This window comes from Aptenodytes patagonicus, chromosome 7, assembly GCF_965638725.1.
Source record: "Aptenodytes patagonicus chromosome 7, bAptPat1.pri.cur, whole genome shotgun sequence".
In the NCBI taxonomy this organism is placed as follows: Eukaryota; Metazoa; Chordata; class Aves; order Sphenisciformes; family Spheniscidae; genus Aptenodytes; species Aptenodytes patagonicus.
Window position 1 is genome coordinate 39700837 of NC_134955.1, and position 14246 is coordinate 39715082.

A 14246-nucleotide genomic window follows, 5' to 3' on the forward strand; every position below is an offset into this window, starting at 1 on the left:
AAAGATCTCTCCTGGCTCTGCTAGCCAGTCTAACTTGGCCAGCCCCAACCACTACAGCAGGCTAGAAGGTTGCAGGTAACCCAGCTGCTCAGTTTTCACCGGTCCAGCAAGCAGTCTTGCTACAGCTTTCTTACCTTAACCTGTCTCCAGTTTCAGATGACAGGTTTTAGGTACACCTTTCTGGAGCATTAGTGAGTATTTCCTTCTAACCAATTCAGTATTTAGTATTGCCAAATAAAAAAAAAATCCAGTACATACTTCAAATACAAATTTTAAGGAAGAATCTCCCTTACTCTCCCATCTTGCTCTGTTCAATATTTGATTCTTTTAATGCTTCACTATCCCATCTCTTTGAGGCCTAAGGGCATTCTCCCTGCTCAGCATCTCTATCCATGCTTACAAAAACACAGATAGACAACAATTATGTTATAATGTATTTTCAATTCAACACAGAAAGGAAAACATTTAACTCCATTTATAACAATTCGTGCAATTTGTCAGTTACAAACTGAGCAGTAAATAAAAGTAGCTATCACAATGGCTGATGTTTAATTTTCTGTATCCTATCTTAAATGAAACTACAACTAGGCAGGATATTTTATATCTCCAAATATTTATAAGTCCCTTAACAAATCAGTTTCTATGTGTATTCTTTCAACTAACAAATTCAGTTCTAAACAGTAAATTATCAAATTCCTTTTAGCAAAGGCCAAACTGAATTAGTCCAAGGAAACTAAGAATACAAGATATTCCAGTCACTACGTTTACCTAATACACAGCAAACCTGGAAAAATTGGACAAAAGTCAAAGACTGATAAAGGTGTTTCCAACATATATGTTGCAACACTCAGTGTTAAACCAGGTGTCACTTGAAATGGAAACTAAAATCCAGAGGTAGCCACCATTGTGTCTCATTCATTGTACCAAATCACAGAAAAATGGAAGGTCACCAAGTATATTCTGTTATCCCAAGATATAGTTAATCTTAGAGCCTTTGGGGACACAGCTAAACTGCCATCCCCACATTAACTTACCCTTACTAAAGGAAAAGTTTTTCTTTATTTGTAACACAATTTCTTGCTGCAACTAAACTATTATTGCTTCACAGCCATCAGGAATAGCAAAACCCATGGTTTATCCTTGTCACAATTTCCTTTAACCACAGTGGCAGAAACAGTTGTTCTCTACCCCTTAGTTTTGTGCCATTGATTACTCCTGACTAAATAACTAATTGCACTCAACCCTATTGAATTGCATCACCTTTCTGCTCAGACTGTTCGGAACTCTAATATTGCCCTCAAACACACACACACAGCCAGGCATAGTCAATTCGTTGTCTGCTGAAATTACCAATCATACTGCATGTTCCATAATATAAAATATAAATGTATATAAAACAACTGGTCTCAGATCCCTGCAAAACCCCACTAATAGTGAGCCATGTATGAGGGCTCTCCCAATGTAATTATGCAGCTTTTCAGTGCCCACCATACAGCAATTTTATTTAGATCCTGAATGCTTCTCCTTGTCATCAGTGAGAAACTCTGCTGAAGTCGGGACATCTGCATTTCTTCCTTACACAAGACAGAGAAATGTCTTTGGAGAAAGACATTAGATGCATCTAAGATCATTCAATCTCTTAAAATCCATGTTGGCTGCTACACATCAACATGGGAGTGGAGGAGCTGAAGGAGGGCTAGGTTCCCCAGAATGGCAATTTAAAAAAATCCATCTACTGAATAGAGTTAGCCTACAGAAAATTATAAGCACAGATCACACCTCTAACCTTTCCTCACGAATGTGGGTTATCAATCCCGTGGGTATTCCAAAACTGACTGCACAGCCCTAGAACAGGATTGTTCTTTAAAATTAGATGACTTCGAAAAAAAATTAGACGGATACTTGAAAAATTTAACTGCTAAAGGAAGAAGAGTTGAGCTTTGCTTCAAAAGGTTAGTGATTTGAACATTTCTTTAAAAGATGGGAGACCTAGATTCAGTTTCCTCTGCAACCTGAGAGGATTGAAACCTGCAATCCTTACATCCAAAAAGAGTATCCCACAAGTCTAGGGAACAGCCTCAGGAAATCAATTTTTAAACCCTTCCTTGAAGCTCTGTATATGGGGAGAATAACAAGCAGAACACTTAGCTGGAAATGAGATATCTTCTGTTTTGTCTAACTGTCCTCAGTATGTGTGTGCATATACTCTGCAGCTTCTATTTTAACATAAGCATTTGTACATATGCATACAAGTAACATTTCATTCAATAACATTCAATAAATGTACCTTTTATGTGCATGTGTGTGATGTCTTATACCAGTAGTAGAGTCACAGTGTTTTACTTCCTGTGTTTTGAAAGTTTTAACATAGTTTTCAGTGGAAAAAAATTTGAAAGAGTCCATAAAACAGTCTTCCATTTAGTCCAAAAATAATTGCAATCTTCTAAGATTCATAGAGCACTTCTTGCTCTTCCATGTGGGTGGCGATGAAGCAGCAGTGCATAGTCCAAGGGCAATCAAAAGAGGCTTCAGGGCCTTGGGACCGTTGGTAAGGGAATCTGGAGCATAGGTAATTTTTTCCTCTATCCTTCCAGTTGTGGGCAGCAACATTGGAAGAAACAGACAGACCCAGTCTATTAATACACAGCTCTGTGGCTGGTGTCACCACCACGGTTTCGGGTTTTTTGATAATGGGATGGTCTACATGGCACCAAGCCTGCTGGCATTGGATGGGATTCACCCTTCTCAAACAAGGAAGAGGATCTTTGTTCACAAGCTAATGGGGCTCATTGACAGAGCTTTAAACTAGACTTGAAGGGGGAGGGGCAATAATATCAGGCTTGCCCATGACAAGCTGTGGGACGACACGCCAAGGTTTGACGGGGTGCTAGCAAGGGCCCTCAGCCTGTTGCTCTGAGATGTGCTGAGTACACTGGAGCACACGAAGTCTTACAGAGATGAGCCAGGGGCTCCTGAGGTAGTAGAAGCCAACAGGGAAACACCAGTGAAGTATGTCAAAGGAATTAAGGTGTGTTATAAGAAGTTGACATGGCCAACAGCACAGCTGAAGTGCCTCTACACCAATGCATGCAGCATGGGCAACAAACAGGAGAAATTGGAAGCCACTGCGCTGCTAGAAAGCTACTACCTAGCTGCCATTACTGAAACTTGGTGGGACAAATCCCATGACTAGAGTGTGGCTATCAATGGCTACAGGCTGTTCAGAAGGGACAGGTGAGGAAGGAGGGGAGGAGAGGTTGCCCTCTATGTCAAGAAATGGATAAATTGTGAAGAGCTGTCTCTGAAGAATAGCCACAAGCAGGTTGAAAGCTTATGTGTAAGAATTAGAGACCAAGGCAACAAAGGGAACCTTCTGGTTGGTGTTTACTACAGGCTGCCCGATCAAGGGAAGCCTATTGACGAAACCTTCTTACTCCAGATACAGGAGGCATTGCGCTCACAGGCTCTCATCCTGCTGGGGGACTTCAACCACCCCGATATCTGCTGGAAAAGTAGCACGGTGAGCTGTAGGCAATCCAGAAGACTCAGCCAGAAAAGGAAGGTCAAAGAAAGTGTACCCCCCCAATAAACATGAGTAGCAAACTGGTGACAACGAATGAGGAGAAGGCGGAGGTACGCAACAACATCTTTGCCTCAGTCTTCACTGGCAACCTCTCTTCCCATACCTCTCGAGTAGATGGACCGCAAGACAGGGACTGGGGGAGCAAAGTCCCTCCCATTGTAACAGAAGATCAAGTTTGTGACCACCTGAGGAACCTGAACATACATAAATCCAAGGGACCTGATGAGATGCATCCCAGAGTCCTGAGGGAATTGGCTGATGTAGTTGCCAAGCCACTCTCTGTATCTGAAAAGTCACGGCAGTCAGGTGAAGTCCCTGGTGACTGGAAAAAGGGAAACATTGCATCCACTGCACCCTATCAGTACTTAAAGGGGGCTTATAGAACAGATGGTGGCAAACCTTTTAGCAGGACCTGTTGCAACAGGACAAGGGGGAATGGCTTTAAACTAAAGGGAGGTAGATTCAGACTAGATACAAGGAATTTTTTATGCTGAGGGTGGTGAAACACTGGCACAGGTTGCCCAGAGAGGTGGTGGATGCCCCATCCATGGAAACATTCAAGGTCAGGTTGGACTGGGCTCTGAGCAACCTGATCTAGTTGAAGATGTCCCTGCTCATTGCAAGGGGGTTGGTTTAAAGGTCCCTTCCAACCCAAACTATTCTATGATTCTTCCTCTGACCACTAGTTTAACTTCCAGTAAGGTGCACACACTCAAAGGGACCAACTGATACGCCTAAAAACCTAAGTGACTAAATCACCCTAGGATACCAAAGATATTCACACACACTCAGTTGGCAGACATAGAAACTACAAGGGATTTCTGCCTTTCTAGAGAGCTACCTGGAAGAAGGGCAAGAAACCTAAAAGTGTACTGAATGCCTACTTCCAGGCAACTGAATTCCACTCTAAGTTGGAAAACAGGTGTAAACTACAAGCAAACCAGGATCACAAACTGCTTTCCAACTGCCTTGAGACCTAATCTTAATTAAGGTAAATGTCACTACAATGACCAGAAAGTACTCAAAGCATTAAAAAAAAGCCATCCAAAAACCTACGATACCATAGTTAACCACAAGTTACCCAATCAATGGGTTTAATTTATACACTTAAAAAAAAAAAAAAATTAGACCTTCAGTTTTATTAGAAAGGGTAAAAATATAAAGCAAAACATCGTACAGCTACTACCTATCCTGTTCCTGAAATCCAGACTCTCATGAGTGCTGGTTTGTCCTTGGAGAAACTCAAATTAATGTCATCTGAACACATCAGCAATGAATAGATCATTTCTCCCTGTTCCCCGTGACCTCTCACAAAACATGTCTTTACACATCCTTTTCTTCTTTCAATCCAAATATTTCCATCTTCATCCCTTTTGAAGTCAGGTGATTTTCACATAGCACCACTGTTCTGTTCAATGAACTGAAAATATTCTGGCTGAAAGTAGTATATCTAAGTACCCAATGAGCTGGTAACACAGAGGCAAATATGAAAAGCAGAGGAAAGCATATTTGCTTCAAACAAAAAATTTCAGGGCATTAAAAGGAAATACATTGTAAAGTTCATCCCTCCAAGAAAGATCTTAGCCTCAATAAGCAAAGACTGTTACCAGATATTCTATTTGTTCATACTCTGCAGCTATGCTGTGAGAGAATACCCAATTTTTTTTAAACAATGAAACCACCTGTTCAATTTATTATATGGTATAAATATTAATAGCCTTGAGCATGTGGTTTCTCAAGATTAAAGAAATAAGCGCCATACTTCTCTGGTTACTTTATTAACATTTGAGTCACCCAGCTCCTTATGGCTACAGACAACATCTAATCAGTTAATCAAAGATAAACCAAAACAGATAACTGGATGTCAAAAACATTAATCTTACCTGACAGGCAGATGTATGTTAAATATTCACCCTGACCCCCAGTAGCTAGGAAAGGAATCTTTTTTTTTGTTCTTCTTTTCACTTGGACGGCTCCCAGCATCCTTTCATCATGTGGGGCAAAAATTTCTTTGCTGATTGCAGATTTGGCATTCATTGTAGATCACAGATATAGCAGACTGCTGCTCTCTAAAAATAAAATCATAAATAAAAAAAAAAAATATTAGAAACTCCTAAGTTATGTGAAAGTCCAGCTAACTCACATGGGCATTAGCAACTCTGACCTTCAAATAAAGTTTTTAATGATTCAAAGAATTTAGAATATAGTTTCATGCACTTATAGGCAGAATTTTCAAAGTATCTAAGAGTCTTCACTTAAGTTGTTCTTCATGCTTCTTAAATTCTCTTAAACTAGCTTAGCCTATTTTGGGCAGAAGCTGTCCATACTAGCACTTCAGTACGATGCAAAATCTTCTCAGAGGGACACCCTGTAACTTCATGCTGCATATAAAAGCTTCATTAATTCCCTCTCTGGTAACTGGAGGGAACCTCATCTGTCCCACATAGACAGGGAAAGCACTGCAAGGGCATAGGGAAGGAACACTGCGGTTGAGTTCATCAGCATCCTCTCTGAGCTTGGTTGTGCTGGCAGACAAGAAGTCACGTTCACAGAAGATACAGAAAGCTTCAGACTCGATAAGACTGTTCATTCAGGAGCACTGCTCTTGGTGACAGTACTTGATTAAGAAGCTCCTACACCTCTTGCAGGTTTAGCACCTCATCCCCTCAACTCCTCTGTAATTACCAACTGGGAAACTGCACAGAAACAGTGTCAGAGAAACCATCAGGGTTCACACAGACAAAACCACACCTCCTCTTTTCTGCTAACTAAATTTGACCCAGGTCAGTTCCTCAATGTGTTTCATAAGAAAACAGCATAGTCAACTTAGGAGAGACATTTGGAGAGGAAAAAAAAAATAAAAAAAAAGTAGAGAACTGGGAGGGAGAAGGAGGAAAGCTGCTTATTCAGGCGTGTCCAGCAAAAGAAAGGTCAATCTGACCACAGCTTACAGAGAAGCCTAACTAATGGAGAGAGAACTCGGTTACAGAGGGGATATTAACAGGCTCTTAATCTAAACAGCACCACAGTTATAATTCCTATTAGTTCTGCACTGAAATCTGTTAATAAGTCTATAGGTCCCACTAACAGAGACTGCTGAATGCCCCTTTTTGTTGTTCAAATACAATGACACTCCAGTACGCATACATTAAATTCCACATCTCCGTATTATTAAGACTTTCAAGCCCACAGATCTTTTTTGACATCCTTAGCTTTCTTAGTATGAGTAAGATCATCTCCAGGTCTCAACTAGTGAAGCCAGAAATTCTGCCTGTGGGATCATTCGATATTTGCCACAATTTAACTATTAGAAAACATAGATAAATTCCAGTCAAATTAGATTATGAAGCCAAAAACGTCATGGATCCATTATTTTTAGTGTGCATACCATCAGCAAAGTAATTGTCTTAACACTTTCAGTCTCAACATTTTGTTGGCACTTATTTATGAATTCCTTTATCTTAAAAAAAAAAAAAAAAAAAGCTGTATTCATGGAGGTGTGTGAGAGAGCACAAATTAGTCCAAATCAAATTCACCACCTATTTATTTTGGGACGCAAATAGAATCCTTTGCCAAAATAATCTGTAATAGTATACCTCAGTTAACCAATATAGAGGTACACAAATTCTGACAGGTTTTAGCATTAAGTTATTTTACATGCACTTTTACAAAAATCAATTGCATTTAAAAAATGGCCCCGTCAAAGGAAAAATCCAGACCAATTTCAAAGGAAGAAAGAATGCACAGCTCCTGAAAAGATGTGATTTCGTAATTCCTGCCATGTAAGTTACCTATCCTTAACAAGAAATATATCAACATGAAAAAAGAATCAAAAGAATAAACTTACCTGCTAGTTACTTAGAAAAGGTTGTTTTCACATTCCTGTTCATGATACCACAATTTTCTCCTCTTCTGTGTTATGAAAATATTTGCAGTATATCTTATACCAGCATGTGAGCTGCTGGCACAGCAGGTTTTTTTGGGGGGTTATTTTTGTTTGTTTTTGTTTTTTAAATTCAAGGCCACTGTCAATGACTATGGGTTTAATCACACAGACCTCCTTCTGACTGAGATAAAGACTGATAATCTTTGCAAAAATAACTTCAGTCTCAGAGCTTGACATGCTTAAAGAATTTTCAATAAATAGCTTATTGGGAAAACATACACAAATGCTGTCAGGTAAAAATATACTCGAGTCACAGCCAACTGAAAAAGTGTTCTTCAGCTTGCAACAACCTGATGCTGTTAATTCTGCAACTGAGTTGTTGAATAGATGTTCTCAGACATTTTCCTGAGGTTCACACGCTGCAAAATAAAGTGTGATTTCAAAGATATACTCGGTGATGTAAAGGCTTCCTGGATTAAGAGAGGATATAAGTTTTCCCTACCTACAGTTGGTTGTAGCAGAAAATATTATTGGTTTATAGCTTCAAAACTTTCATACAGCACTTGAAGATTTACTTTAAGGATATTACAAGCAATAAGTCTCCCTGTATATAGCTGCATTTGATAAAACTGCTGAACAGGAGGCAAGCCAAACAAACGAGACACTATCCAAATCCTATTTCATAGATTTCCCAAATCGTTTTGCTTCATATGTGCACTGCAACTTAAAACATGAAACTAGAATGACTGCCACATAGACAATAACCCAAAATAAATGCAAAACCTAGGAGATTTGATTAACATACCTCTCTACATATATACACATCTATCTCTTAATGCAAGTGCTTTTACGCACATACAAATCCAACTTTAAATAAAGCCTAGCTCAACACAATATCCCAAGACAGATTAAATCTGTTTCAGTAGGGACACAGAAGACATGACATACAACAATCAAATACTGCAGTTTATTGCTGCATGCTGTTATTTGCTTTGTGATTAAGCTGGTTGTATAGACATCCACCATAAGTTGTACACAGACAGATGCTGTAGACACCAAATGTTGTAACTGTAACCTCTGACTAAAGCATGCACTCACTGCCTAGGAGGTTGTGATCCTTCTGTTCCCAATACTTAGTTTACAACAGCATCAGATGCCAGAATTAACCAGTTAATCTAATGCAGTGTTACTTGATATGATTGCTGGATCTAATGTGGAAACTGACACTGGCACGAACCACAAAAGCCTATTTATTTAAAAAAGAAAACAACTAACTGTGCCTGTGTGCAAACAGACTTCTGAGATTGAGCTGTCAGTATAGTTTGGATGACATTGTTTTTCATAGGTCAAAAAAAACAGCAGCTGGGTTTAAATAAGCTACCTTCTGCATATTTACTGGTGGATCTATGGGAGTTGGACTTGATGATCCTTATGGATCCTTTTCAACTTGAGATATTATATGATGCTATAAAAAGCAAAGGTTATATTAAAGTCTTAAGTACATAAAACATTCCAGTACTCTTCTTTTTCAAAAGCGGGCATAATGGAATCTTTTTATTCGTCTTACTAAAAAAATATGGAAGACTTGCTCAAGGAACATGAATAAGTCTCAATTTTTCCCATTCTCCAACAAAAACACCCCTTTTCATCTGAAAAAAAAGATGCTGGCGGTACATGCAAAACTTCATGCAGTACATGCAGATTTCTTTACACAGTAACGTTTGTTCTTGGCGCACATTCCAGGATGAATGCAAACCATTAGCAATTTCCATTCATGGCCCATGTAGACTCACACACTTTGGAATGCAAACAGTTTCCCCCGTGCTCAAATATAAAATGCCTTAAAAGTTGAAACTTTTACTGGAGGATCTCTGAGCACTCTGAGCCAGTGCATTACTGTTCAGAATGTTTACCCCTCTGTGGCAAGAGGGATTTAAACATTTCAGTAAATGTAAGAGTCTTTAAAGAGACTTTCCTGCCTCACATGCTTTCTTTGTTCCATGTACTTAATTCCACTCAAATTTATTATAATGATGGCTTTTGGCTGAACAAAGAAAATTCCATTTTCCTCCTGCAGATTTTCACTCCAGCCATCACAGTGTTATGGAAGAGGATGTCAACATTTACACTGTGCCCCCAGCACTCAACAGAAACACCCAAGAGGCAAGATTCCTGGGCAGATTTGAACTAGTGCCTGTAACACACAGCCCGTTTGTATCTCCCCAGATCTTTCTCTGCTGCAATTCTTCTCCATGATATTTCTACCACTAAAACCTCCTCCTAGGAACAGCTGACCATTCCTCTCTATGTGCATGTGAGGGGATGGGGATTAAAGGTAATTTCTAAAAAAGATACTAAATAAAACCAAGATACTTTAGCTAATACCTTCACAGATCCCACACGTTCAGTAACAAAAATCTTGGACCGTTCTCTGGTCAGCCAGAGTCTCAGACTGTTTTCGGGCAGACAGCCAGCAAGTGGCTGACTTATCTTTACATCCAGATGTTTTATAAGACCATGCAAGTAAGTGGAAAAAAGATTTACAGTATCTTTGTTGAGGTATTGGTACACAGAGGAACTGGGGAAACTAATCCTCAGCATGCAGAATTTAAATAGTAGTAAATTAGCAAGGAGAAATGAAGTAAGAAGCAAGAGAAGGAAGAGCAAGTAATGTTTTCCAAAAAAAGAAAAAATGTTCAGTATGTTAAGTCTTGCTGTTTTCAAGGATTTTTAGTTTAATCACAAACAGGGATGGGCTCACAGGACAGGCTAACCACTGAAATGCTGCCTGCAGTGTGAAATCATCTGAGCAACCAACTATTGCTGGGCTGCACTGGTAGCTCTAGCAAGCACTCAAATCTGCTTTTAATAAAGCCACCATCCTGACAGAGGACATCTACTTTAGGAAATCATTGCAAGACACCATTATTAAAAGCCCAGCTTCTGCTATTGTGATAATTGTCTGGTATTTACTTGCTGGAAGCGTTGAGACTACATGTTTGATCATTACCATTCATCAACATTCTGTATTTGTTGTTGTCTCAAACAAATAGCTAGTACAACTTTGGAGAAGCACAAAATCATTGCTAAACCAAGGCAAATAATTTATAACTCCTTAAAAAGCAAATATTAGAACATACCATTTCTAAAGTTGGTTTGCAATAGATTTATCAAGCTTAACTCTATCCTAAAGGAGTAACACCAAGTTTAATTAGCTCTGCAAACAAGGGTTAAACCAGTAGATCAACCTTACTCTAAAACAGTCAAGATGAAATCTTTAAAAGGCTTAAACATAACAAGAAGATCAGAATACCTTCTGTCATCCTTCTATTTGCAAAATCTAACTTTGCTTGATATATTTTTATTTAAATTAGGACAATAGTGGCAGCCACTGTACAGGCCAGAAAATTGCATCCTACTAACATGAGTTCACGACTTTTAAAAGTATTTACTGGAAAAAAAATAATCACTCTCCAGAGTTATTTGTAGGCAGTTACCTTTCCAATTCATTTTTTAAACTAAGCTTTCAGTGATGACTGGTTCATTTGAATAAAATATTAATTCCAAAACATGAAAAATATGTGAACCGTATTTGTGGCAATTTAAAAGAGAAACAAGAAATGTGTTTTTACTTACATATATAACTACAAAGTAAACTGCCCTATCAAGCTGAACTGGACATAAGCAGACTTCAGAGAGCAGTGGCTCCTAAATCTAAAACTTGAGTCTTTCTTGCAGTGAAGTGACTTTTTTCTTTCTTTTAAGTGGAGCCTACAGAGGCTTTATATTGTAGCCCACCTGATGCAAGACCAACATTTGGCAGAATGTACTGTAAGTTAGAAATAAAAACAAAGTTAAGAAGGTTTTTGTAACCAAGCTATGGTTTGGTTACAGGGATTTAATAGTGTTCCAGCATTGTCTACTGACCCCTTAGAGCAGCCTGGATTGAATGATCCATGAATCTCTCAAGAACTCCTAGAATAAGCAAAAGGAACAGGAACCATACTTTGTGCCCTGAGAATGTGATGCATTTAGTCAAGGAAAAAAAAAAAAATAGAGGGGCAAAGTGCACAGTAGTAATATGTTAAAATCAGACAGAAGCACTAAGTGCCTAAAAATTGATGTTTGACATGTTTCTTCACCTGAGGCAGGAAGCCCGAGGCCTTGAGCAATTCCTACAACCTTTCATCCCAAAGGAAGGTGATTTGAGTTCTGTGCAAGTTGTATGGACCTATGGGTCTAAAGAGATCAAATGCATCAAGAGCTCTGAATGGAATATGTATTTATAAAGAAGTGATAAAAAAGGGATGCAGAACAGAAAGGTACCTTTGCGTTTACATCATCCAGTGCCTCAATCTGGCAGAGCATAACACAATCCTTTTAAAAAATGAACAAAGTTCACCTAGAAGTTTTGTTTACCTCCCTCCATCACCTCCAAAAACCCCCAAACATCTACTTACAATGACAGGTTATCAGGGATATCACAGAAATCCCGCAAGTGGGTAAATGAGAACCAGTCCCACTTTCATGTAGAAGACAGAGCAGCTGTTTTCATTCCTGCACTCTGCTCTAGTAAAGGTGTATTACTGCTGAGTGAGAGGCATACCTACAGCATCATGGTAACCAATACCCTTACTTCCTGAAGCCAGATGGTAGCCAAAGCAGAAGATGCAAGATCACTTGGTTCTTTTGAGACTCTGTGCGCCCAAACTCTGCCCAGGAGATACAGAAAATTAAGTAGGAGGCAGTACAAGAAGGCACGAAAGAGGCATATTGATGGATGGGTTACTGTATATTCCAGGTCAAACAATTTTTTCTTGTTCTGACAAGAACACAGCAATTCCAGATCTAGTAGCTAATGTCCTAGAAACCAGTATGGTGGGTCCCAGCTAAACTTTGCTCACAAGAAGATGTGAATTCTGAAGTGAACTTACAGTACTGCAAGCTGGAAAAATCCAACTCAAATGTAAGACGTATAGCATTTCTGTACTGGAGTTCTCTGCGTGAACAGCTGCAGACAATTAGGAGCAGACTGCTTTAAACAGGCATGCAAGAAAACAACCATACATTCAAGAACTGCAGCAAATTAAAATGAATCGCTGCTTATGTTTTCATAGCATTTTGGATCAAGACTATACTCGTAAGAAGTTAATAAAATAATAACGCAAGAATCGGTGGACATTGTGGACATTCATTCTCTAAGCATTTTCTTAACAGCCAAAAGCAGCAGTGTTCCCAAAACATGCTTTCTCCCAGAGCCCGTATGGTCAGCTGGGGATGCTTCTGGGAGATGCCCCAGGGAGGGAAAGACACCTCAATAGAAGGTGGTACAGCCCTGTCAGGGCCTTTCCAAGTGAACAGCAACAGCTGGGGACCCACTCAGAGAGGTTCTCATTAAAAGAGTCCCAAAATCTGAAAGTCATTCTTGTTTGACAATGTATGAATTTGAAAATAAGGATGGACAACGCCACATTAAGCAGCACCATTCAAACAACAAAACTGTTTACCGAAAGGCAATGAGAACTGCTTGGGAAGACTGCCGCTGGAGTCATCTTTTCGAAACGGGAACGTTTTTCATCTCACAAAGACATTCACAGAGAAACTTAGGAACTGCCAGATGTTATAACAAAGCCCCAGAAAGACCACATTTGCATTTGTGGAAAGTTGTATTTATTACTTCAGGACCCTGGGACATTCATAGCAGTAAGAACTACTACTTCTGCATAGAAACACTGAAAATCATAATCTTAAGAAGTCAGCTTAATTCTTATGACCTTTTTAGATGTTAAGACCAGTTACTACATCGGCCCTTAGACTTTTATTTGCAGGCTGAACTATCACAGTTTCTTCTGTCATTCCTCACAGATTTCTTGTTCCAGACATCTCACCTCTCTAGACTCTTTTCCATTGGCCTACATCTTTTTTGAAATGCAGTCCTCAAATTTGGACTCACAGCTTCATTTATGGCACCAGAGTCAACTGGAAGAACTACTTGGTCAGTCACTGGAACAGGCTCCCCAGGGAAGTGGTCATGGCACCAAGCCTGTCAGAGTTCAAGGAGCATCTGGACAATACTCTTAGTCATATGGTTTAGTTCTAGGCAGTCCTGCGAGGAGCAGGGAGTTGGACTCGATGATCGTTATGGGTCCCTTTCAACTCAAGATATTCTATGATTCTATGATACTTTATAGACCTCACAGCGAACACTCCTGCTTATACAGCTACTGCCATACATGGATCTTTTCCAACTGGTCAACAAAAGAAAAGAGCTTCAGTGCAACATCTACCATGTTCTTCAATCTTTTTCTGAAAAAAAGACATTTGACATCTGAGTAACTAATTATTCCCACTTAACAGGGGATTTTTGTACTTACTGCTTTCAGGCTACTTCTCCAATACTGAAAGATCATTTTAAATTCCAATCCTGTCTTTCAACACTTGCAGGTCTCTAGATTGACACTCACCCAAAGTCAGGTTGTACATTCTGTGTGCCATCACTTTAATCAGTTAAAACTGAGACCTAACACAGCCTCCCTTCACTCCAATTAGAACTAGAAAGATACCAACTCCTCTAAATACACTTCTACAATCATTTTTGTGTTCCTACATCTTACGCTACCTTCCATGTAAACTTAATTTCCTTAGCTCACTCATGACTAACGTCACGAGACAGTATCAAAGGTACCATTAAAGTTGAGATATATCTGCCAGTTCCAATTTATTCACAGGGCCTAATACTTTATCACAGAAACAAATCAATTGGTTTGAAGTTTTTAT

General features: G+C 39.2%; 1 protein-coding gene across 2 annotated transcripts in view; it reads right to left on the reverse strand.

Annotated features, from left to right (window-relative positions):
• Positions 1–14246, reverse strand: part of STXBP6 (syntaxin binding protein 6) — a 146093-nt gene that overhangs the window by 88805 nt on the left and 43042 nt on the right. For both annotated transcript variants that reach the window (XM_076344940.1, XM_076344941.1), the window contains exon 2: positions 5467–5652. In XM_076344940.1, coding sequence (XP_076201055.1) covers positions 5467–5620 — 154 coding nt within the window. In that variant the 5' untranslated portion in view covers positions 5621–5652. The remainder of the gene's footprint in view (positions 1–5466; positions 5653–14246) is intronic.